The sequence below is a fragment of the Meriones unguiculatus genome, chromosome 21 (genome assembly GCF_030254825.1).
Source record: "Meriones unguiculatus strain TT.TT164.6M chromosome 21, Bangor_MerUng_6.1, whole genome shotgun sequence".
Lineage (NCBI taxonomy): Eukaryota > Metazoa > Chordata > Mammalia > Rodentia > Muridae > Meriones > Meriones unguiculatus.
The window spans coordinates 57,017,703-57,041,051 of record NC_083368.1 but is presented as its reverse complement, the minus strand read 5'-3'; the positions used below and the strand labels follow the sequence as shown (position 1 = coordinate 57,041,051).

General features: G+C 55.7%; 1 protein-coding gene across 1 annotated transcript; it reads right to left on the bottom strand.

Annotated features, from left to right (window-relative positions):
* Nucleotides 1–1,265: 1,265 nt before the first annotated feature.
* Nucleotides 1,266–22,777, bottom strand: Smo (smoothened, frizzled class receptor). The gene is made up of 12 exons (XM_021641302.2): nt 22,471–22,777; nt 7,873–8,078; nt 7,193–7,402; nt 6,892–7,064; nt 6,494–6,713; nt 6,277–6,400; nt 5,189–5,281; nt 4,771–4,879; nt 3,695–3,880; nt 3,302–3,450; nt 2,807–2,941; nt 1,266–2,611 (listed from the first exon to the last, which is right to left on the bottom strand). Exons 1-12 carry the CDS (start codon nt 22,760–22,762, stop codon nt 2,172–2,174), a joined length of 2,337 nt encoding a protein of 778 aa, XP_021496977.1. The 5' UTR covers nt 22,763–22,777; the 3' UTR covers nt 1,266–2,171.
* Nucleotides 22,778–23,349: the final 572 nt, after the last annotated feature.

Genomic DNA, 23,349 nt, shown 5'->3' with positions numbered 1-23,349 from the left:
GGGAAAGAGAGAGAGGAGAGAGACAGTTAAGTGTTCGTGGACATAAAATGAAGAAAACCATAGCAATTTTTATTTTAGAAAACATTACCCAACACTGACAGGTGTTGTTTTAAATGCTGTCGACAACTTTTTGAGCCACGTTTCCGCACAGGGCTGTAAGGTCAAGCGTGAACATGGCGTGTACGTGCAGAGGACGGGCTGGCCTGGAAGGACGTGAAGTGGACAGCTGGGAACGCATTTCCGCTGAGCTGGAAGGCTGGGACTTGAGAATCAGAAACGCCGGGCGGCATCTGCACCTTTCCAGCTGTGAGGTGCTATGCACATGGCTCTGCTTTGCTGAGCTTGTTTCCGTGCAGAGAGCGGCTCTGGGTGTCTCCCTACCACACTGAAACCAGAAGGCTCGGCTTGAATGCCAGGGTTGCCGGTAGGGTAGCCGGACAGTTTGGAGCAGCCTGTTAAGCCTTTTGTCTTGCAGGGCGGCGAGATTCTGTGAGCTGATCCTGTAGGGGCTCACAGGAGTGCCAAGCCAGCACTCGGTGTCCCCGTCAGTGGGGTAACATGTCTACAAGGTACCAAGGGTAAAATCAACATGCCCTTCCCCCTCCCTGGACTCTGGTCAAAACCCTGTTCTCCCCATCGCACAGGCAGCTGGAGAAGGGCAGCTCCCGTTACCCAGGTCAGCCTCCACAGCAGCCTCCCCACAGCCCCACTCTCGGGCTCCCCATGCCTTGGCACCCCCTCCCTGCCCACCTCCGCAGACCTCCCTGCTTCAGAGTCTAGAGGCCCCTGATACAGTCCCCAATCTTCTGAAATTGCGAAGACGCAAAACCAGTAAGTGTCCCGTGTTTGTTTCTTTGACAGCTCAGAAGGGAAGCTGCAAGTCAGAATGCACCTGACCTAACACCTCCGGGGGAAGGCAGGGCGCACCACGTGTTGGAACCCGGACGGCCAGGACCTGGGCCACCTCTACACCCCAGGAAAACTCTCACTTCCCACTGCCACTCCCTCCTGCATGTCTGTCCTGGACTCTAATGTTGGGGGCTCAGGGATGTGACCGTGGCCACTGGGAACCTTTGTCCATTTACAGCCAAGGGGCTGGGAGGGCAGCCAGCACACTAGCTGACTCAGCCCTGGCTCTGCCTGCCTGAGCTCATCAGCAAGCTCTCCGCTGGTTAAAAAAAAAAAAAGCAAAAAAAAAAAAAGCCTCAGGAGCACACGCAGTTCCTGGGCAGGTACAGAAGCCAGAGCCGGGGAAGAAACATACATGAGCTTATACAAAAATGTTTTATTTGCTGTTTATAGTTCTTTTCATACCAGTCCCGACCTGGAACCCAGCCAGCTTCTAAGGCACCCTCTGCCTGGCTCCTGATGTGGGGCACTAGGAATGTGACCAGACATTGTAAAAAGTGGGGGGTACCCCTCCCACCAGATACAGAAGTTGGAGGGAGCTTCCTTGCCAGGCTGAAGCAACAGAAGCCTCCCAAGGGAGCCCCGTAAGTCCCCACCGCATGGCTGTGAGGAAGAGCGGACATGTTCTCAGAGGCCTGGAACTGAACCAGTCTCTTACCTGGAGACCAAGCTCAGCAGTAAGGGACGTGTGTGTGTGTGTGTGTGTGTGTGTGTGTGTGTGCGTGCGTGTTCGCCGCAGTTTTAGGGTGCTAGAAGGAAGAGCTTGGAACTGAGATGCGACTGTGGGAGCTAGCACAGGAAAACGGGATGTGTTTCCTGTGGAAGGCAGTTATAGCCCTTATGGGAGTGGTCCTTACAACTACCCAAAAGAGGAAGAACAGTCCTGTCCCCACTTAGACAAAGAACAAAAGACACAGCAAACACTCGTCGGAAATCCTGGCAGAGAGAAGGGCAGCCAGCCCTCACCTGCCAGCCGTCCCCCCTGCCTCTGCCATTCCTGCCCTGGTGCAAGCTCTGCTGGAGACCGGCACTGCCAGCCAGACTCTAGCTGGTGGGCAGAAGCAAGGGTCCTGAGCTGCAGGCCTCCTGACGGGAGCGAGCACCGTTCTATCCATTGATACAGCTTCCCACAGTCGGGCTGCTTCTAGCCGGACACACACAACTCCCATGGGCAGGCGCTGGGCCACAGTCAGACGAGACCCCAGGTGAGCTCTCAGAAGAACCGCAGAAAGGTGTGTATTCATCTGCCCTGCCCTGCGGGCTCAGAAGTCCGAGTCTGCATCCAGGAGCTCAGCCTCCATCAGGTTAGTGCGGGAATGAATGGACCCCAGGCCCTGGAGGCGGCCCTGAGCCCAGGCCCTCGGGGCCGAGGCACCAGGGAGAAAAGCGTCTTGTCGGGGACTGGGCTCCGGGCAGAAGGGGCTGGAGACGAGTGTCCAGGCTCCCTGTCGGCAGGGCTCCCCCGCTCCCCAGGCGTTGGCGGCGACCAGGCACTTCTGCTGGGGCAGCTGGGGCAGCCGGGGAACCGCACTGGGGGCAGGGCCGGGGCCAGGGCTGAGGTGGTGAAGCTCCGGGGCGGGCCCCAAGGGGCACACCTCCTTCTTCCTCTTCCTCCGCTTCTTCCTCCGGCCCAAGCGCTTCTCTCGCTCTGGGGAGGTCTCTGCCTCAACCAGCCACAGACTGGCTTGTTGTTCCGGTGGCACTGTCAGGAGGAAGCACACAGCCGAGGGGGCTTGAGCTCTGTGTGCGCCACCCTTCCCTCCCCACAGCCCCACTCTCGGGCTCCCCATGCCTTGGCACCCCCTTCAGGCCCTCTGGCCCCATATGCTCTGGTCCAGGAGCTCTGAACGTCTGTGTCACCCCCTCCCACCTCCTGCAGGAGACAGAGCCCGCATACCCGGAGTCGCCACAGGCGTGACAGACACGTCCTGGGGCAGTATGGCTCCTCTCCGAGCTACCATTTTGGTGACGTGCTGGGCCCAGGCCGAGGAGACATCAGCTGATGGTTCATTGAGGTCAAAAGCCAAACCCGCTTTGGGGGTGAAAGGAAAGAAAGAAGAGTGAGTCCCCCTTGATGGAGCACTGTTTGTCTTTCCCAGCCAGCGGCAGAAGGAAGCAGGGAAATCCGAGGGAAGCAGCCTCCGATCCCCCAAAGACACAGCAAGACCCTAAGGGCAGCGCCAACACCCTGGCTTACTCTGGCCCGGAGGAAGGCAGAGGGAAGACGGGGCGGGCAAAGGGCTGCGGGGGCCTCGGTACCCAAGACAAGGCCTCAGAGTGAAAGTGAGCAGGAATGCCCTGTTCCGCAGTTTGCCAAGAGCCCACGTGACCGGACTGCACTGGGCCCTGTGCTGTGCAGGTCAGTGTCTCGGCAGGACGGACGGAGGCTCACCCACGGGTCCATCGTGGGAGACGGTGTGCATGCTGAAGGACAGCTCCTGACCCGGGTTCTGCAGCAGCTCACGCCGCTTAGAGAAGGCCTTGGCGATCATCTTGCTCTTCTTGATCCGCTTCGGCTCATCATCACTCTGCCCCGTCAACCTGAGAAGACAAGGGTGGGGCTGGCTGGCACAGGGAGGCCCTCCTGGCCAATTGCCTTGCTCTCAGACGCAGCCTAGGCCGCGTGGGGACAGACGCTGTCACTAGAGGGCAGCGGTGAGCTCCGAGCCACACTCTTGCCCACACAGACCCGGCCAGTGTTTTGGAAGTTAGACAAAGCCTCCAGTGAGGACCTGAGGCTGACAGGAGGACGGGAAGGACGAGATCAGACAGCTGCCGGCCCCACCTGCACCAGGTCCGCCTCCAGATGAGCAGGGTGGCCTTGGTCCACACCCAGGTGCTCATGGCAATGCCCGTGCCAAACATGGCAAATAGGTTGATCTTCTCCACCAGGAGGCTAGGCCGGTTCTTGATCTCGCAGTCAGGAATGGGCTTCTTGGTAGGCAGCCCGATGGTCACGTTGGCCTGGCATCTACGGTGAGGGACAGTCAACAGCTGAGGCCACCGGAATCCAGGAAGCAGGCCCCCAAACGTACACCCCTACAGCAGAGTGCTGAGCCCCACTGAGCTACACCGCTAGCCCCACAGACACTCCTTGGAACCATCTAGGGAGCTTTTATAAACGACGGAGTCTGAGTCTCACGTCAAACCCCCGGAACAGGAAGGCAGCAGGGTGGTTACGGCTTCTCAGGCTGAAAGGGGAAACCTTCAGACTGAGCCAGAAGCAGGGCATGCCTGCCTCTCGCTCTACCAGCACTTTCTTCAGATTTGTCTGTATTTATGTGTCTGTCTGTGTCCTGTGTGTGTACGCCACTTATGTCTGGGTGCTTGCAGCGCCCAGGAGAGGGTGTTGGGGTCTGGAGTGAGCTACAGGAGCAGATGCTGCGAACTGACCTTGGGTCCTACGGAGAGTAGCAAGCACGCCTGAGGCAGGGCCACCCTCCAGCCAGCGCCTCCCTCATAAGGGACATTTTAACCCCCACAGCAGCAGGCATCCTGTTAGCAGTGATGCCTTGCTCGCTCTGGCTCACCTTCACTGGGATACAAAAAAGCTCAAGCGAAACTGACAGCCTTGACAGGTCACCGGACGGTCGGTGCCCCTGAGCACTGACTCAGAGGAGCCACACAAGGCAGGGGCACACAGATCAGAACCAGGCAGAGGAGCATGGGTTGGCCTCTGAGCAGGTGTGGACATCCTGCCCAGGGGTGCCAACAGACATGTGGAGCTGAATAGCAGTTTGAAAGCTGCTCATGGCCGAGGCAGGGCCCTGGGAGGCCACAGGCAGGTATGCGAACGCTGCCTTAGAGCTGGTGATGCGGTTCTGACCACTCCCACGACCCAGCCCAGGGCCCCTCACTCACAGCACGTAGTCCCGGAAGCTCCTCTCCCACTCAGCCTGGTTGAAGAAGTCATAGAAGTGGCAGCTAAAGGTGATGAGCACAAAGCCAAAGGCCAGGAAGCCAAAAATGCCTGCGGGGTTCAGGCAGGACCGTCACCAGGACAGACAGGGGGGAAGTGGAGCAGGGCCCAGCTGCCCCCGACGGAGCCCTGAAGACAGCTGGGCCCAGGGTGGCACACGCTCAGCTCAGGCCAAGAACTGCATCCTCCGAACAAACCCAGGTCCTGGAGCCAGCTATGGGAGGCTGCAGTGAGGGAAGGGCCTGTGGAGGAGTCTTGGCTCCTATCACCCGCACCCTCGCTTTGACCCCTGAATTCTCGACTCTCCCCACCCTTCTGCATCCTGGAGGCCCCGGGGACCCAGCGTCTGCGAGCACTCACCCAGGCGTAGCATCGTCTCATTGATCTTGCTGGCGGCCTTCTCACTCAGAAGCCCAGGGTGGTTGCTCTTGATGGAGAACAGCGTCATGACCCCTGGACAGAGAGAGCTCAGGCATTGGCAGGGGAGAGGCCATGGGGGGCAGGGAGGGAGGTCCCCCAGCACTGGAGTCCTACGACTTATTGTGCCCGTCCTGAGCTAAAGCTCGGGCAGCCAGCGAGTGAGAGGGCGGCTGTGAGCAAACTTGCCATGTACTGCAGTAACTGGGGCAGAGCCTAGACCACAGTCAAGGACAGAGAGGAAACCAGCTCAAAGCTGTTCTGAAGGAATCCACGGCAGTGCTGCCCAGGAGAAATCCATCGCGTGACATATAAGAAAAGCTAAAATTCCTAGTAGCCACGTTAAAAAGAAACTACGGTTTTACTGTATCTTGTAAAGCAAATATATCCAAAATCGAACCCCCTCTACATCCCCTACAACAAAGTGTTAGCAATATAATTCATATCCGTTTTTTCCCTCTCTCTTTCATGTTGGGTCAAACGCACTGTGTTCTCGCTGCCACACCCATGGCTACTTTACCGTCTGGGAGGCACAGGCGTGAAATGTACACCAGAGGCCTGGGTGCGCTGCCAGAGAGGCGAGGGGGAGAGCCACAGAACGCTGACAGCTCAGTGGGAAGAGAGCAAAGCTGACCAGGAAAACGAGCTAGAAACCAAGGCGAATCACACCGAGACGGGGAAACGAGGGGCCGGGAAATCTGTACATGCCGAGAACACTGTTTGTGTATGTTAGGGTTTGGAGTGAACAGCATATAGAAAACCAGCGTGAACACACACGCGATGGCCCCAACCCCATCCACGCAGAACCAGGTGGGTGTCCCGGGGAATTCATCACACAAGGAGACCCTGGCGAGGGGTGGGAGGGTCTGGAACCCAGCCCAGGTTCCCTCAAAAGAGCCCAGGGCTCGGCTCTGGAGGAAGAGGCACGCTTTTCCGTCCTCACACAAGTGCTGTCCCGCTCACGGGGGCGGCTCCTACACTGTCAGGATTCAACCGTGGAGCGGGCGCCCGGTGCCCCCGCCGTCACTCACCCCGGATGAGGAAGTAGCCCCCCACGAGGAGCACCAGGCCGATGGGAGCCAGCACGAAGCCGGCACGGTAGCGGTAGTTCTTGTAGCCCACGAAGCAGATGCCGCTCACGGAGTCTCCGTCCACCTGCGGCAGAGACGGGTGTGCATGGGGGGGGCGGTCACGTCCGGCCCCTCCTCCAGGCTCGCCCCATCGGGTCCCACCCCCCAGCCGCCGCACCTGCGCCACAGCGAGGATCGCCACGGTGAGGACGAAGGGCAGCGACCACGTGAGCAGGTGGAAGTAGGACGTCTTGCCCGAGAGCGGCTGGTAGGTGGTGCCCAGGGCCTTGAAGGAGGTGTGCCAGGCGTAGGTGAGGACCACGAACCAGACCACGCCGGCCATCAGGGCATAGTACACGATGACGAAGATGATGACACAGGACAGGGTCTCGCTGGAGCTGTGGAGACGTGGCTGTCACGGGGGAGGCTGCTCCACCGCGCCGCCTCCGCCTGGGGAGGGGCAGGGCCTGCGCTCTGCACGCCCAGCACGCTGGCCTGCAGCCGCCCCCTCCTCTCGGGGAAACCACGCGCCACCTCTTCCTCCCGCCCTCGCCGCCGGGTCCCCACGGCACTTACGTGGGCTCCCCGAACCTCATGGTGCCGTCCGCCCGGCAGACGATCTCGCGGCGGGCGCCGTCCATGAACTGCGCCAGCCAGCCCAGGCTGCCCACGAAGAAGCAGGCGTTGACGTAGAAGAGGATGACGGCGGGGTAGCGGTTGGAGTTCCGCCAGTCGGCCACGAAGGTGGCCTGCGGGAGAGGCGAGGGCTCGTTGGGGCGGGCCGGCCCCGGCTCCCCCGGGCCCCCCGCTCGGGCGCGCGCCGCCCCGGCTCCCCCGGGCCCCCCGCTCGGGCGCGCGCCGCCCCGGCCCGGCTCACCAGCGTGAAGAGCGTGCAGAGGCCCGTGACGGCGCCGAAGGCCGCGATGTAGCCGTGCATGTCCTGGTGCTCCGCCTCCGTGAAGAGCGGGTTCTGGCACTGGATGCCGCAGCCCTCCACGTCCTCGTACCAGCTCTTGGGGTTGTCCGTCCGCACCAGCGGCGCCTCACACTGGCCCGAGCTGTTGAACCGGATGTTGTGCACCTCGTTCTGGCGGGGAAGCAGAGGAGAAACCGTGGGTAACGAGGCGAAGCGCCAGTGGGCTGGCCGGGCTGGGCCCTGCCTCGGCAGTGGGGCGAACGTGACCTCTCCGTGACCTCTGCGGCTCCCTGCTGAGAGAGCAGCCCCCTCAGGCCGGGACCAAAAAGGCTCAACCTCTACGGACCTGTGGGTGTCAACGGTCACGGGCTCAGTCACTCTGCTCCCCGCAGGTGGCTCTTTCCCAACCCCGCTAGCTCACACTCCTCAGGGTTCTGCTTCTCCTGCTACAGCCGACAAAAATCCGTCACTCGGGACCCCTGGACAGCACACCCTAACCGTGAGCACTCAGAAACCGTTTGCTGAACCTGCTCCTCAGGTCCACAGACCCAGGCCGGGGTCGCCGCGTGGATGTGTGCCTCACCGTCCCGTGACGGCAGGGGCTCCTGGGAGAGTAGCCTCCGCTCGCCCAGAGCACTTACCGGGCAGCCTTCGGGGAAGCGGTCCGGCGTGCAGCGCAGGAAGTCAGGCCAGCCCCGCTCCCGCTCCACGATGGCGCAGGGGCCGCGCGTGGCCTGGCACAGGGTGCGGCTGGGCAGCTCCACCCGGTCATTCTCACACTTGGGCATGTAGACAGCGCACAGCAGGGGCTGGATCACGGCCCAGCAGCGGGGGGCGTTCCGGAGGCCTGGGGGACAGCACGGCACACCCGCTGCGGCAAAGGCCCCGACAGAGCCGCAGCCCCGCCAGGAGAACACTGGACAGGGCAGTCTGTGCTACAGGGCCGCCCCATGCGTTCAGGACACTCGCACCCCTAGACCCTGCCAGCAGAACCCTAAAGTCACCGTGACAGCCGAAAGTTTGCACCCCGAACCCCAGAAACGTCGGCTCTAAGAGGCTGGAAGGGGAGGGCCAGAATCGCTGGGCAGTCTACCCTTCCGAAAGGGATTGTTAGATTTCCATGTTGTATTTCGCGTGAGGATGCTCTGCCTGCCTGCACACACCTGTGCACGCCTGTGGTCCTCAGCGGCCAGGGAAGGTATCGCAGCCCCGGAAATGGAGCCACAGACGGCCACGTGGGGGCTGGGATTCTAATCCCTGCGGGAGCCATCTCTCCAGCCCCACACTGTCTAGCTCTTGGTCACATGTGCAAGCCAATGTGTGGTCCGTTCACTAGCCGGTGTGCGCTGCTGCACCTCAGTTACCATCCTTAAAAGCAGCTGCCCCTTGGATACCCTGCTGAGGGCCTGGGGTTGGGGTTAGCTCTTCAGGGCGTTTCCTAAACCCGTCTTCAGGCCTCTGTCTCCTAATGCAGGAGGGACCCATTCCCGAGGACCAAGAGAGGTTCCCTACCCCCACCCCCAGGGTCCTTTTCCTCTTACCAAGCTGAGGCAGAGAGAGGAGAGATGGGAGCATAAGAGGAGGTACCAGAGGAGCCAGGAACTCGAAAACCAGAGGAGGAAACAGGTCAGATGGAGAGAAACAGAAGAGGCTGTCCAGTGCAGAGAGAGGAAAGACAAGACCCGTCAGTACAGACAGACGTCTTCCCAGGCCCCAGCCCAGCCGATGTCTACCCTTGCTCAGCCCGGAGCTCTGCTTCCTGCTCTGCGGCCCTTCTAAACTCAGCCACACTCTGAGAACACCCACATTCCAGGCACGCCGTATGGGAGAACCTGCTGAGGATGTGGGCGCCGCTCTGGACGGCTGCGCCGCTGTCTGGTGGGCAGGTAACTTGGCTACAGAGGACAGGCAGAAGGACACTGTGCTCAGCCTGCCTGGGCCCCATCCTGGCCCACCATACCCGGCCGTGGTCTTGAACTTTATCTCTAGCCTCCGTCTCCCCGTCTAGAAAATAGAGGTGACAGTCACCCCCTGGAACACGGGGCAGAGTGAGAAATGGTACAACATACATGTTTGGCACAGCACGTTTCAGGCGCTGAAGACCCTTACTAGGCTAAGGCCTAGCCTCAGGCTTCACAGCTCCAAGAATACTCCAAAGTGCCAAAAAGTTCCTGTCTGTTATGACGCAATATCCCAGGAAACAGCTCCTGCTCCGGCGCCAGCAGAGTCACCGGGAACCTCCATCCCCTAGAGGGAGGGCCTGGCCCTGGCAATTCTCAGCCTGTGGGTTTTAAGTGAAGGAGGGCTGGGAGGCCACTGTGAGCTGCGCAGCGAGGAGGATGTGTCCTCACTAAGGACACTCTAAGAAGCAGACGCACTCAGAACCCCCGAGCAGTCTGGTTGAACACACTGTGCTGTTTACAGCATGTTGGATGTTTCCCAGCAAGCAACTGGCTGTGTGGGGGCTGCCCCGCACCTAGAGAGGAGAGGCAGGCCGCACACCGCTAGCCCGGGCAAGGCTCCAAATTCAGGAGCCGCGGTGTGATTTCTGTTTAACGCCCGTCACTTCTGCACCACCTTTAAGACGACAGCAGCAGAACTGTTGAAGCCGAACCCCGCAAGTGCTGACGGGGACACTGAGTGGCTCGGTAGGTAGAGGGCTTGCCACCGAGCCCGACAACCTGAGTGAGTTCTGGGGCCTCGTGGGGAAAGGAGAGCCAACTCCCAGAAGTCACCTGATTGCCGCATGTCTACCGTGACCCGTACATGTGCACGCACGCAAACACACACAAACGACGTAATAAAACTTGTTTAAAAAACTAAAGCAGAGGGGACTATCCTCCATCTTGAACATGGCGGCTGGTTACTTCCACCACCCTGTGCTCTTTATAAGGGAAGTGTTTTATAACATAGAACGCTCTGCTTTTGTCTAAGTTCACAGAGCTGTACAAGAAGAGGAGCACGGCGCCGGGGCTGCCGCTCAGCTCGTAGGCTGCCCGCCTGCTCAGGCCAAGTCCGAAGTCTGGCCTCGGCAGCTCAAAGCCCAGCCTCGGAGCTCGCCTGAACTCCCTGCCTGCGGGACAGAGGCTGGGTGGCCAGAGGCTCATGCTCACCCGGACAGAAAGTTCCAGCTCGGCTGGATACACGAGAACCCTGCCTCAGAGGAGGGTGGAGTGTATTCAATGCTTATTAAACCATCCATGTAAACACAACAGGGAAAGCTACCTGGAGCATCTAAGAAGCGTCAAGAGTTCCTAAAACAGTTACTTTTTCTGGATTTTGTGGCATTTTTCCCTTTTTTGTAATTTTAAATATTTTATTTCATACTTTAAAAACAAATTCTCCAAGGAAAACTAATTAAGTTTTTGTTTTGGTACACAGCTTTAACCTCAGCACTTGGGAGGCAGAGGCAGGCAGATCTCTGAGTTCTGGGCCAGCCTTCTCTACTGAGTCCAGGACAGCCAGACTACACAGAGAAACCCTGTCTCAAAAAAACAAAAAAGAAAAGGTTTTGCTTTTTAAAGACTTACTACGTAGTCTTACACTCGATATTAGATCAGGCTGGTCCAATCCACCTTTCTCTGTGTCCCAAGTGCTGGGATTAAAGGCGTGTGCCAATATGTTTAGCAAACGATAATAAATCTTAAAAATCTTAAAAACAATTGAGGTGCCACCTAGGGGAAATTTTTTTAACACCAATTCCTACATAAAGGAGAATTCACTGGGCTGGAGAGACAGTTCAGCGGCTGAGAGGGCAAATTGCTCTTGAAGGTCTCCAGAGCCGGGGTTCCAGCCGTGCCCCTCCATGACTCGACTTTGACCTAGATGACGAAGCCCTCGTGGCTGCACAGCCCCTTACCCACCGAGCTATTTCTCTACCTGTGCTGGTCTGGGTGAGAACGGCCCTCTAGGCTCATGTTTGAATACCTGTTCCCCAGCTGGTGGAACTGCTTGGGAAGGACTGGGAGGCGTGGCCTTGGTGGAGGAGTGTGTCACTGGGGACAGGCTTTGAAACAAGTCCTCACCAGTGAGCCTCTTCCTCACAATCAAGATGTAAACTCTCAGCTACTGCCAGGCCACCCACGATAGTCATGGACCCCAACACCCTGAAACTATGAGCCCAAAATAAATTTCTTCCATGAGCTGCCTTGGTCTTGGCGTCTGAACAGCAATAGGACAGCAACTATGACACCGGCCCTGCTTTGTTTGCTCGTTTTTATGACAGCATCTCTTTATCTAGTCTTTTCTGGTCTACAACTCTAAAGAGACGAACCTGACCTCAGATTTATGACAATCCACACCAGTCAACCTCCCAAGGTGGGATTTTAAAATCATCAAGTCTAGCTTTGGGGAAATTTTTTTTTCAAAGCTGAGAGAGAGAATGACCTTTTGAAGCATGATATACACACAAAAACTTGAAGCTATGAAAGAAACTAAAAAAATCTGATCGATTCAATAGAGTAAAATCCAAAACCCTGGGGCCAGAGAGACAGATCAGCTGACAGGAGAAACCCAAATTATATTTCCAGCGCCCACATCAGCAAACTAAGAACAGCCTGTAGCTCCAACTCCTGGACAGTCGACTCCCTCCTGCCTCCCAGCACCAATACACATGTGTGCACAAACATGTAAACACACATAAATACTTTTTTAAGTTATAAGAGAAGTGGCTTGCTGAGGAAGTATATTTCCAGTATCAATGGTAAAGAGGTTAATCATCTTAAACTCGGAAAGATTTCCAAATCAACAAGAAATGCATAGTTCTGTGGAATAACGGGCAAAGGCCGAGTAAATCACAGAGAGGAATGTGTGGCCTTTGAGAGCATGAGTCTTCAGTCTTGCTCTAACAGAGTAAATTAGTCCTTTAGAGGAATGAAAACAAACACATGAGAATGCTGACTCATCAGGCGTGTGTGCGTGTGTGTGCGTGTGTGCGTGTGTACGTGTGTACGTGTGTGCGTGTGTGCGTGTGTGTGTGTGTGTGAAGCACTTCTGTGTATTGTCAAAGGAACAGACATCGCTACACCCTGGGGAGAACACTTAGCGTTATCCCACACACACACACACACACACACACACACACACACACACACACGAGCACTATACTGCAGCACAGGCCTGGGAAGGCGGATCCGCAGTGAAAAGCACAGGCTTCTTTTCCAGATGACAGTGTTTGAGTCCGAGGACCCACATGGCAGTGCACAAGCATCTCACAGCGCACAGGACTTGCTCACAGGCAAAACACGCTGTGGTGCTTTAAGTGAGAATGGCTGCTGGAGGCTGCCTTGGTGGAAGTGTTTGGGAAGGATCTGGAGGCGTGTCCATGCTCGCGTGGTGGCCCCACCGCTCAGCTACTGTCCAGCTGTCCAGCGGCACACTGCCTGCCAGTGCTCTCTGCTGTGTGACCACAGACTCACCTCCTGAAACTTTACCCCAGGGAAACACTTTCTTTTATACCTTGTTCGTGGTGTCTCTTCACGGCAACAGGAAAGTAACTCAGGCATATCCATAACGCACGCACGCGTGCACACAGGAGAACTCAACTCAGAACTGAACCATGTACACTGAAATGGGCCGATGGCCAGTGTGGCCCAGCACACATTGTTAAATGAACACAGCTGACTGGAAGCTGTTGGGGAAACTGAGCACAGATGAAGGACATCCAGAAATACGTCGGGCATTGCTAAAAGGACACAAAAAGCCAGTATGAGTGGCCGCCTCTGCGGGAGAAGGGTGCTGGGAAGTGAGGTTTTCTTTGTTCTCTTCAATTCCACGCCACAGGTATGTACCGCCTTAAACCCAACGCATGGGACACACAGCCCTAATCTCAGCACTCAGGAGGCAGAGGCAGCTCCTTTCCCCCCCCCCCCCGCCCCCAGCCAGCCGTGCACAGGAAGTTCAGGCCAGACAAGCCCCGTCACACAGCCAGCTTCAGTTTGGTTTTATTTGTTTTTAAATTGTATATATTTTTGGCATTTTGGGCAAGAGTCTCAAGTAGCCAAGGATGACCTTGCTCCGCATGCTCCCTCTCCCCCAGACGCTGAGATCACAGCTGTCCGGTGCCAGGTCTGGCTTTTGGCTTTGTTTGTTTGTTTTTTTTCCTTTTTGTTTTCGGCAAATAAGCTTAAAAATAAATACATACATAAATTACTAAGATGAGGAAAACTTCCCAGAGAAGGAAAGGAATCCAGAAAGAGAAAAGTTTTATCTATTAATTTTTTAACTTTTATTTTTAGAAGTTGTAATACGTGTGTGTGTGTGTGTGTGTGTGTGTGTGTGTGTGTGTGTATGTGTGTGGCCGGAGGAAAACTCACAGGATTGGCTGTCTCTTTGCCACTTCGTGGCTTCTGGAAACGGAATCACCAGGCTTGGGCCCAAGCGGCTCTACCCCAGCCACCACCAAAGCCATGTTCTGTACTTGCTTTACTTATCATTTATTTATGGGTGGGAGTCTCGCTATGCCTCCCAGGCTGGCGATCAACTCGGGATCCTCCCGTTTTATTCCCCAGAATAACTGGAATTACAAGCATTATTACCATACGTGGTTCTCTTATACTTTAGTAAAATATGAAACAAAAAGAAAAATAAGAACACAGTACTATAATAACAATATTAGCACATGAAAGTCTTTATATTCATGGAATTTTGAAGTTTACTTTTATTTAGTTACTGAGACAGGACCAGTCCTGGTTCACTCGGAATTCACTGCATACAGCAGGCTGGCTTTGAACTCATGGAAATTCCTCTACCTTCGCCTCCCAAGCACCGGGCTTAAGAGGCTGTTACCATGTCCAAGACAGAATTTTAAAATAATATTTTCTACGACTTGATTCAGACGTTCATCACTTCTTGTGTGCATTTTACCGTGCACCTGTGGAGGTTGGCGGAAAAGCTGGGAGGGTCGCTTGGTTTTCCTGGGGACAGAACTCAGGTCACTCAGTGTGCCGCACACAGGCGCGCTCCACAGTAAATAAACGAGTATTAAAGATAATAAGAGAATTCATCTTGCAGTATTTGTGCGTGCATGTGAGTGTCTGTATCAGCTAACAGTGGCAGCCCACACCAGTCATCCAGAGCCCAGAAGGCTGTGTTAGGACTGCCAAGAGTTCAAGGCAAGCCTGGGCTACACGGTGACTCCACACTACACGAGAGAGAGCTCCCAGACAACACGGGGGACACGAGACCTTGTCTCAAACACCACACATGCACGCGTGCACACACACACACACACACACACACACACACACACACACACAGGGAGAGGGAGGGAGAGGAAGGGGGAAGGAAGGAGAGAGAGTCAAGAATGCCCCGGCTGTCCACCCTCGGGCATACCTGACAGAGAGCTGCGCAGGAGACTTGTGTTTCGCCGGGGACCCCAGTAATGCTGGCAGCTGAGCCTCACCACAGTGGAATTGGCTGCTCCGGGGGCCTCAGACACCATCAGCATCAGCTCACCCCCTGGGCGTCACGGCGGCTAGTCTACCGTCCAGGTCTTACTTAGTGTGCTGATACAGCACACCCGCATTAGCTCACAAACCCTTTTCTTTATACTTGTGTGTGTGCGCGAGCGCAAGCAAGCTCCGCACTCCCACATGCTGGCAACTGAAGCTGGGGCCTCATATGGGCACCATTCCATTGCGTTCCAGCTCCAGCCCTGGACCTTGACATCATGCATTCTCTCCGTGGTCCCACATGCCTCACTAATTTTGTAAGTCTATTTTATTTTAAGTTAAAAAATATATTTATTTTTAACTTAAGTTAAAGTTAACTTTATGAGTACTCTATCTGTATGTACACCTGCGGCCAGCAGAGGGCAGCAGATCTCACTATAGATGGTTGTGAGCCACCATGTGGACGCTGGGAATTGAACTCAGAACCTCTGGAAGAGCAGACAGTGCTCTTAACCACTGAGCCATCTCTCCAGCCCTGTTTTTACTTTTATTCACTCATTTTACATGTAGAGGTCAGGAGAGGGGGTCAGATCCCCCAAGACTGGAGCTGTGGATGGGCACTGGGAACCCAACCTGGGGCCTCTGCAAGGGCAGCCAGTGTCTTAACCTCTGAGCATTCTCTCTGGGCCCCAACAATTTTTTTTAAGTCTTTTAAAAGTGATTTAATTTCATTTATGTGCATTGGCGTAAGGGTGTCAGACCACCTGGAACTGGAGTTACAGACAGTTGTGAGCTGCCATGTGGGTGCTGGAAGTTGAACCCGGGTCCTCTGGAAGGGCAGACAGTGCTCTTAACCACTGAGCCATCTCTCCAGCCCCGGGTCCCAGCAGTTTTGTAGAATCTTAATTGGTACACAAACCCCACAAATATGTGTATCCATCAGGAAACGTAACCTGAGACGTGCATACACTGGTTAAATCTGGTTAAACACACTTCTCTCCTGAAACCTTTGCCGTTTCTTTGTGGGAGAACTTTCAGAATCCTTTCTTCTGTTTGTTTGTTTTGAAATCCACGGTAGTTAAGTGTTCTCAGACGAGCAGAGCTGTGTTTCCTAACTGTAACTTAGCACCCGTCCCTCCTACGCCAACGAGGTCCCTAGCCTCTGCTAACCACAATTCCACTTGTAAGTTTTTCCCCCCAAGACAGGGTTTCTCTGTGTAGCCTTGGCTGTCCTGGAACTCATTCTGTAGACCAGGCTGGCCTTGAACTCAGAGCTCCTCCTGCCTCGGCCTCCTGAGTACTGGGATTAAAGGCCTGTGCCACCCAGCTCCACTCTCAACTTGTATCCAACCAACTTTCATATTCCACACAGGCGTGAGATCACACACCACTTGCCTTCCTGTCATCGCCAACGTATCCGTGTTTTCACATGACAGGGTCTCATTCTCCCCAGGACTGAAGAGAATTTCATTCTGACTCTGCATCATGCTTTGGCTTGTTTCCAACGTAGGGTGTCACTATGTAGACCAGGCTGGACTTGAACCCATGGAGGCCCACCTGCCTGTCTCCAGAGCTCGGGGGTTCCAGGCGTCACCACACAGGGCAGTTTCTTTTTCCATTCGTCAGCTGTGGCCGCTTTGGTTTGCAGTCTTAGCTGTGTGAATGAGCGGGGGCGGGAAGCTGTCTCCTCAGCTCGCTCCCGGCCCGAGTGTCGTACGGGGGTATCTGCGCGCGGGATGTTCTCAGTCTTTGGAGGAACCTCCACAGTGATTTCCACGAAGGGCAAAACGAACTCACACATACATGCACACACGCGCGCACACACAAACAGGCACACAGCGTGTGGAAGGGTTCCTGTCCTTTCCTCCGCACTCTCGCCAGCACCGTGCCGTCTCATATTTCTTAATCAGCCATTCTTACTCGGGTGAAGTGACAGCGCCCTGTGGTTCCGAGCGAGCGTGGTCCGGGCGTCCTGCCCTGGTTACCGCCTGTGTCTTCTTTCGTTTCTTTTAAGGCGTGTCTGCCTAGATCTACCACCGCCTTCTCAAGACAGCCTGCGTACGCTGGGTTATTTTCATTTGGTTTTTCTATCACATGTAATGCATTTTGAAGCTCTTAGTATATTCCGGATATATGATCCTACTCTAAAATTTAAATCCCACGTGTTTTACTTTATAGATTTAAAAATACTAGGTTGAGAGTGTGGGTTTACCAGCTGTCAGAAGGGTGGAGACTCTGGTATAGACATGGCAACTAAGACGTGTGATATCTGAACAGAGCAAAGACCAGAAACAGCCGCACATACATTTGATTTATGGTAGAGCAGTAGAGACCAGAAATTGATTTTAACAAATGATATTGAGTCACTATAAGTGAAACTAAAGCTCCTTAGAGAAAGGTGAATTATATACCTAAAAGTGAGCAGGAAATCTATAAAGTTTTCTCATAAGAGTAAATTAATGACTTGGGGAGAGGAAAGGATTTTTTTCTAAACAAGACACAAAAATGAACAAGTCATAAAATGTTTGATAAATGACTACATTAAAGTTCAAATATTCTGTTCAGCTGGAGACAACACGAAGATGAGCATGTGAAAGTAAGCAATGGAAACATTTTTAACACAATAAACAAAGGGCCCTATCCAGCATATATGAATAATTTTCATCATTCTAACAAAGATGATAGCCCTCTGGAAAAAGATCCCTCACAAGAGAAATCCAAATGGTCTACAATCATTTACAAAGGCATTTATTCTTACAAACAATCAAGGAAATGCAAATTAAAGTAATAAGGACTAATGGTGTAGGTTCGAATTCCAGCATGGCAAGAAAACTCAAAATTAAAACCCCATTAGCAGGGCTTTCCTCCCAACTGCTGGGAGGCAGAGGAAGGAAGATCTCGGTGAGTTTGCAGCCAGCCCGGTCTGTTTACAGAGTGAGTTCCAGGACAGCCAGGACTACACAAAGAAACCACGTCTCAAACAACAACAGCAACAAAACAAACAAACAAAACGGACAAATAGATTGCAGTGTGCTCCTACAATGAAACAACGCAACACTGTTGAGCAGTGAAAAAGCTCTAACAACATGGGTGAACCTCAGGTAACACAGTGAAGTGAAAGAAGGAAGGCATCTGGGCATGGACTAACACCTGTAGTCCAGCATCTGGGAGGCTGAGGCAAGTGGATCACCGTGAGTCTGAGGCCAGAGCTACAAAATAAGCCTAGCTATCAAAGAAAAGGCTAGGCAGCTGGCAAGGCTTGGGAACCGGGGCACGCCAGACCCTGGGTTTGATCTCCAGCTTATTAAAGGGGGTCGGATGGGGAAGCAAACATGAAGGTCACAGCTCAGCTGCAGAGCATTTCACAGCAGACTCCATCCAGTCCTGGCTTCAGCCCTGAGGGGTCGCTTTGTAATTATTTTTTATTCAGTATCTTTGTGTTCTCCGTACTTTTTTGTATGCCTAGAACATTTTACAATTAACAGAATAAAATGTAAGGCAAAGCTAGCCTTTAATCCCAGCACTTGGGGGCAGAGGTGGGCAAATCTTTTTGAGTTTGAAGCCAGCCTGGTCTACAGAGTAAGTTCCAAGACATCCAGGGCCACACAGAGGAACCCTGTCTCCAAAAACCATTAAAGAAAAATTAAAAAGTGAAGCAAAACTGAAAACTCTGGCCTATGGTATGTTTTCTGTATTTGCATACTCTACACACACACACACACACACACACACACACACACACACACAGTTTTTAATTGCCTTCAGGATCAACCTGTTTTAGAAACAGCCCGAACAAAATTCTTCCTGAACTGTCCTTGCAATTACCACCATGCCCAGTGACGTCCCAGCCTGAGGTCTGAGAGACCAGTAAGAATTTCTTCTTTGTTTTTCGGCCTTTTCCCTGCTGGCTGGACCCTGGCTAGGCCACAGCGCACACACAGACACAGCGCCTACGTGCCGGCTCTCAGGAACCTGTGCAGGCTCTCAGGGACCTGTCCCCTCACCAGCCGCAGGCGAGTCTTTCTTGCTTTCCTGCCCCACTTACTAAAGCGGACTTGGCCAAGGTGGGCGACGGCCTGGACATTATGTTCGTCTGGTCACCTTGGAATACGTGGAAGAGGCATTTCCGGCTGTGACGGCAGAGACAGTAAGCGAGTAAAGAAGCCCAAGTCCGACGGGGTGAAAAGCACACACCCAGGAAGCAGAGCGACCTCGCTCTAAGCGTCATCCCTGGATTTGGCGGTGTGGGCAAAGGAAGCACAGAGCGGCCTGTTCCCCATGGCAACGTTTCTTCCCGGGTCTGCTGGAAATCTCCACCTGGACCTGCACCGAGAGCTAACAGGGCCGACCCGGCGCTCTCCCTCAGCTTCCTCCCCTGGCGGCAGGCAGGCGGGGACGGACATTCACCGCACCTCACGCCTGCTCCTGCTGGGGCCGCCATCCACCTCGTCAGCCCGCCTGCCTCCAGCACCGGAGCCGTCCAGCCTTCGCTCCTCACCGCCATCCCGCCCGCCCTCTCCCCCCATCGCGTCCACGTCCTGGACAGGTCACCACGCGCCAGGTTCTCCCCGCTCTCGGCTGGCCTAGGGCACGCCCGGCCCTCAGACGCCTACGTGTGCGCCGCAAACGCAGGTGCCCGCTGCGACCGGGAGAGGGCGCTGGATCCCCCGGAAGCGGAGCTAAGACTGCAGTGACTTACAGGTGAAGGTGGTGGGGAGCACAGCCAGGCTCTTAACCATTGAGCAACCCAGTCCTCCCCTGTCCCTGTGTTTGCTGTTGGTTTTGGAAACAGGGCCTTGAGCTTTACCTGTCTGTTACCCACTATCTACACAGACTGACCTAGCACTCCTCCTGTCTCAGCCTCCCTGCCCCCCAGAGCTGGAATTATACACACCCAGCCCAAACAAATCTTTCAAAACTGCAGATGCGCTTTCACTTCTCCCTTGCCCAAACACCTTCTTTCTCCTTGATGTCTTTTGATGGCTTGGCATCCCAACTCACTAAGGGGTGAGAAGCCTTTGCTCAGTCCCAGCTCTGCTTCTAATGAATCTTGGTTCAGGTCTGTGCTGTTACTGTATTTCTAAGTGCCACGCTGTCTTCCTCTAAAGCTCTTCTGCCCCTTCTGCCAAGCCTCCGTTGGCCTTCCTGCTTCCTCAGGTCAGTTTCTTGGGTTTCTTCGCTTGCTTCCCACAGCTCTCCATGGACCATCAAACCCTACGACGTCACCACACTTTTCACAGGTACGGCGACAGCTGCCTAATTGGCCTTTTTCCTCCTGACCTCAGAGCGCTCACTTCTGTAATCTCCATCTTGCTACACCCCAGCCCCCGCCCCGGGATGTGGTGTATTCAGTGAAGAACAGAGTGAACACGTGGATGGCTGTGTGCTCGGCCCTGAGAGGCCTGAAGAGCACCAGATCAGACCTCTGTCCTCAAACGTGTATGCCGAGCATAAGCTAGCACATCTTCATCACCCACACAACCACCGCCTAACGCTAAATCACCAGTAATTCCAGACAGAACAAACACTAGTCCCGGCTCAAACCTGCCCGGGATCCTCACACTTGCCTCACTCCCACCTCCCCATCGCCAGCCTGTGCCCGCCCAGCTTCTGGTCCTCACACAGAGAAGACATAAGCTGTAAACGGACAGTGAGCAGCAGCAGGAGCGTTCAGTGTGACAGCCGCTCTGGGCTCAGAGCTTGCACCTCTGTGCGACCCTGCCAGGCAGCTAGTGAGACGAGCCTGACCAAGCAGCAGCTGGTTCTAACTCACGAGCACTCGGCAGCTCACAGCCACTCTTGGGCACATGGGCAGGGACTAGGTGTGCTCTCTCCTCCTTGATCTGATGGCGACTTCAGAGGGCAACGTCACATACCACGTGGGAGAATTCAATCATAAGCCCCACAAATAAATTACTATGATACACAGAGAGTCAGAGAGAGAGAGAGCGGGCGCATCCTTTCAGCAACACAAAGCTTGATGATCATCTGGCGCTGAAAGATCTGGATTTTTTATATGGGTGCCTCCGAAACTCAAGTCACTTCAGATGGTATTCAGAGATGCCTTGTTGAGTATTTCTTTTCTTTTTTATTCTTTTTGTTTTGTTTTGAGACAGGGTCTCATTATGGAACCCTGGCTGTCCTGGAACTCACTTTGTAGACTAGGCCGTCCTCAAACTCACAGAGACCCTCCTGCGTCTGCCTCCCGAGTGCTGGGATTAAGAGAACCATCATGCCCATCTGAACATCTTTATAAGCTTTTTTTTTTTTTTTTTAATTTATCGGTGAAAGAGAAGGAACATGGGTGCCATGGCGCACATACGTGAGTCAGACAACAGTTTTCAGGACTCAGTCTCTTCTTCCATCTTGGTTCTGGGGATGGGGCTCAGATCACAGGTTTGCACAGCAGGCCCCTCTACTGGAGCCTGCCTGCCTGTTAATCTTTCTTTCATGTTCCTTTTTCATTCCGTCAGTCTTCTGCACAGATATAGCTTTAAAGACTACAATTATATCCCTCTGTACATCCATTCTTATATTTTCTATACTACATTTATGCAAACATATTATCATAAGTGTGTATGTGTGAAATCACACAGACCTTACATTATAGTAATTTATGGATTTTTTTTCAAAGCTACTGTTCATTACATACAGCTTCTACCATGGATTCTGAGTCTAAGGTTCTCAACCTTCCTAACGCTGTGACCCTTTAGTACAGTTCCTCATGATTTTTCATCGCTGCTTCATAACTGTGACATTGCTACTGTTAGGAAGTGTAATGTAAACATCGGTGTTTTGCGATGGCCTTGGGATCGGGGTCGCGACCCACGGGGTCTCGAACTGCTGCTTTAGAACCTTATCTCCGTGGGATGCGGTTCCACCTCCTGGGTAAATTCCTCCTCCTCCCACATCTGCACCAAGCCGAGAACCCTCAGCTACAGCTGACAGGCAGCCTGCACCGCCCTCGGCCTGCAGAGGTGGGCGCGCTGCAGGCCTGTCAGGCCTCTGGTTTGCTCCTGGCTCCCTATTTTCCTTTCCCATCAAGGACAGCTTTCATGTCGCACTAAGGTGGGGGTGGGGTGGGGATGATGGATGGGGAGATGACTAGCCGGTTTCCCTCCCCAGCACCCTCCAGGCTCTCAGTTGAAATGGGTGACAGACAGGTGGCCATAGATAGCCATCCCGAATAACCTGGGGGCGGGGGGGGGGCACAGCCTGCACTCCGGGCTCTGCCACAACCCTACCCCAAGGAAAGGAGCGCGGGACTGCAGCCTGGCGCCACCGCCTCTCCACAGCCCACATTCAGCGCTCTTCCACAGCACTCGGGCCCGAGGCTCCACGCTTCCAAAGAGCCACCAACAGCTGCTAAAACCGTCTCCTTCCTTCTTAGCCCGAGTGGGTCAGAGTTTCCATTATTTTTCAGATAGGGAAAACGAGACGTGTAAAGGCACGACAAAATCACTGGTTCCCTGGAGCGACCTGAAGCAGGTTTACCGATGTTCCTTTAGCGCAGTTACGACAGCGGGGCTTTGTTTTTCTCCTTCACAAACTTCGCAAGTTCTTCCTCACCGTTCCCCTCCAAATCCTTAAATGTCTTCCTTCCCCCTCGCCTTTCTTCTCGCCTACTCGGCCTTCCCCAGGGTCTGGACACGGCCCGGGGCCCCTGGGACCCTCGGGAGCACTTCTCCCTCCTCGCAGGCGCCGCGTGCCCAGGCCCTTTGTGGCCCTCCCGCCCCTTCTGCGTCCCCGAGGCCCCTTCCCGCACGCGGCCTGCCCCCGAGCCCCGGCCCGTCCCTCCCCGCCGGCGGGCCAGGCCCGAGCCTGCGCCCCGCGAGCGCCCGCGCTTACCCGACCAGAGCACGAGCTTGCCGTGCGCCTCCTCCTGCGACTCCGAGTCCCCGGCCAGCAGCGTGGACGTGGCCCCGTAGGGCAGCGCCGAGCCCAGGCACACGTTGAAGCGCAGCGGCTCGCAGGGGGCGGCGCGGCCGCAGCGGCTCAGCGCCGGCGGGCTGGTGGGCGGCACGGCGGCCCGCGCGCTGCCGCCGGCCGTGGCGTTCCCGCCCGGGGCCGCCCCCCGGCCCGGGGCCCCCAGCAGCAGCAGCAGCGGCGGCAGCAGCAGCGCGGGGCGCACGGCGGCCATGGCCCGGCCCGCCAGCTCGGCGGGCGCCGGGGCGCCCCCCCGCGGTGCCCGGAGCCCCCGGCCGCAGGCGCGCGCGGCCCCGGGGGCGGCTCAGGCGAGCGGCGCGCCCCGCGCGTCCGGGCCGGGCTCTCGGCGGGCGGCGCGCGCGCCCGGGCCCCTCGGCTCGCAACTCTGCAAACTTCGGAGCCCGGGCCCCATGCTGGGCGGCGCAGGCCCCGGCGGCGAGGCGCGGGCCCGGCCCCCTCGCCCGGCGGGCGGCGCGCTCCTCAGCCCCGGGCGGCCCCCGGGGTCCCGGCCCGCGGCGCCATCCCCGCTCCCGCCGCTCGCAGCAGCCCCCGAGCCCCTCGCCCGAGCCCAGGCGCCGGCCGGGGTGCGGGACGCGGCCGGCTCCGCCCCCTCCGCGCGCCCAGCTCTCCCCGCCGACGGCTCCTTTGTTGCTCGCGCTGCCCCGCTCTCTGGAATGCTCGGCCCGGAGCAGCCAAGCCCGGCCCCCTCCGCCGAGGCCGGGGGAGGGCCTGCGCGAGGGGGAGCGGGGCGAGTGGGGCCGGGAGGAGGAGCCGAGCTCCGGCGGCCTACGCGCCCTCAGG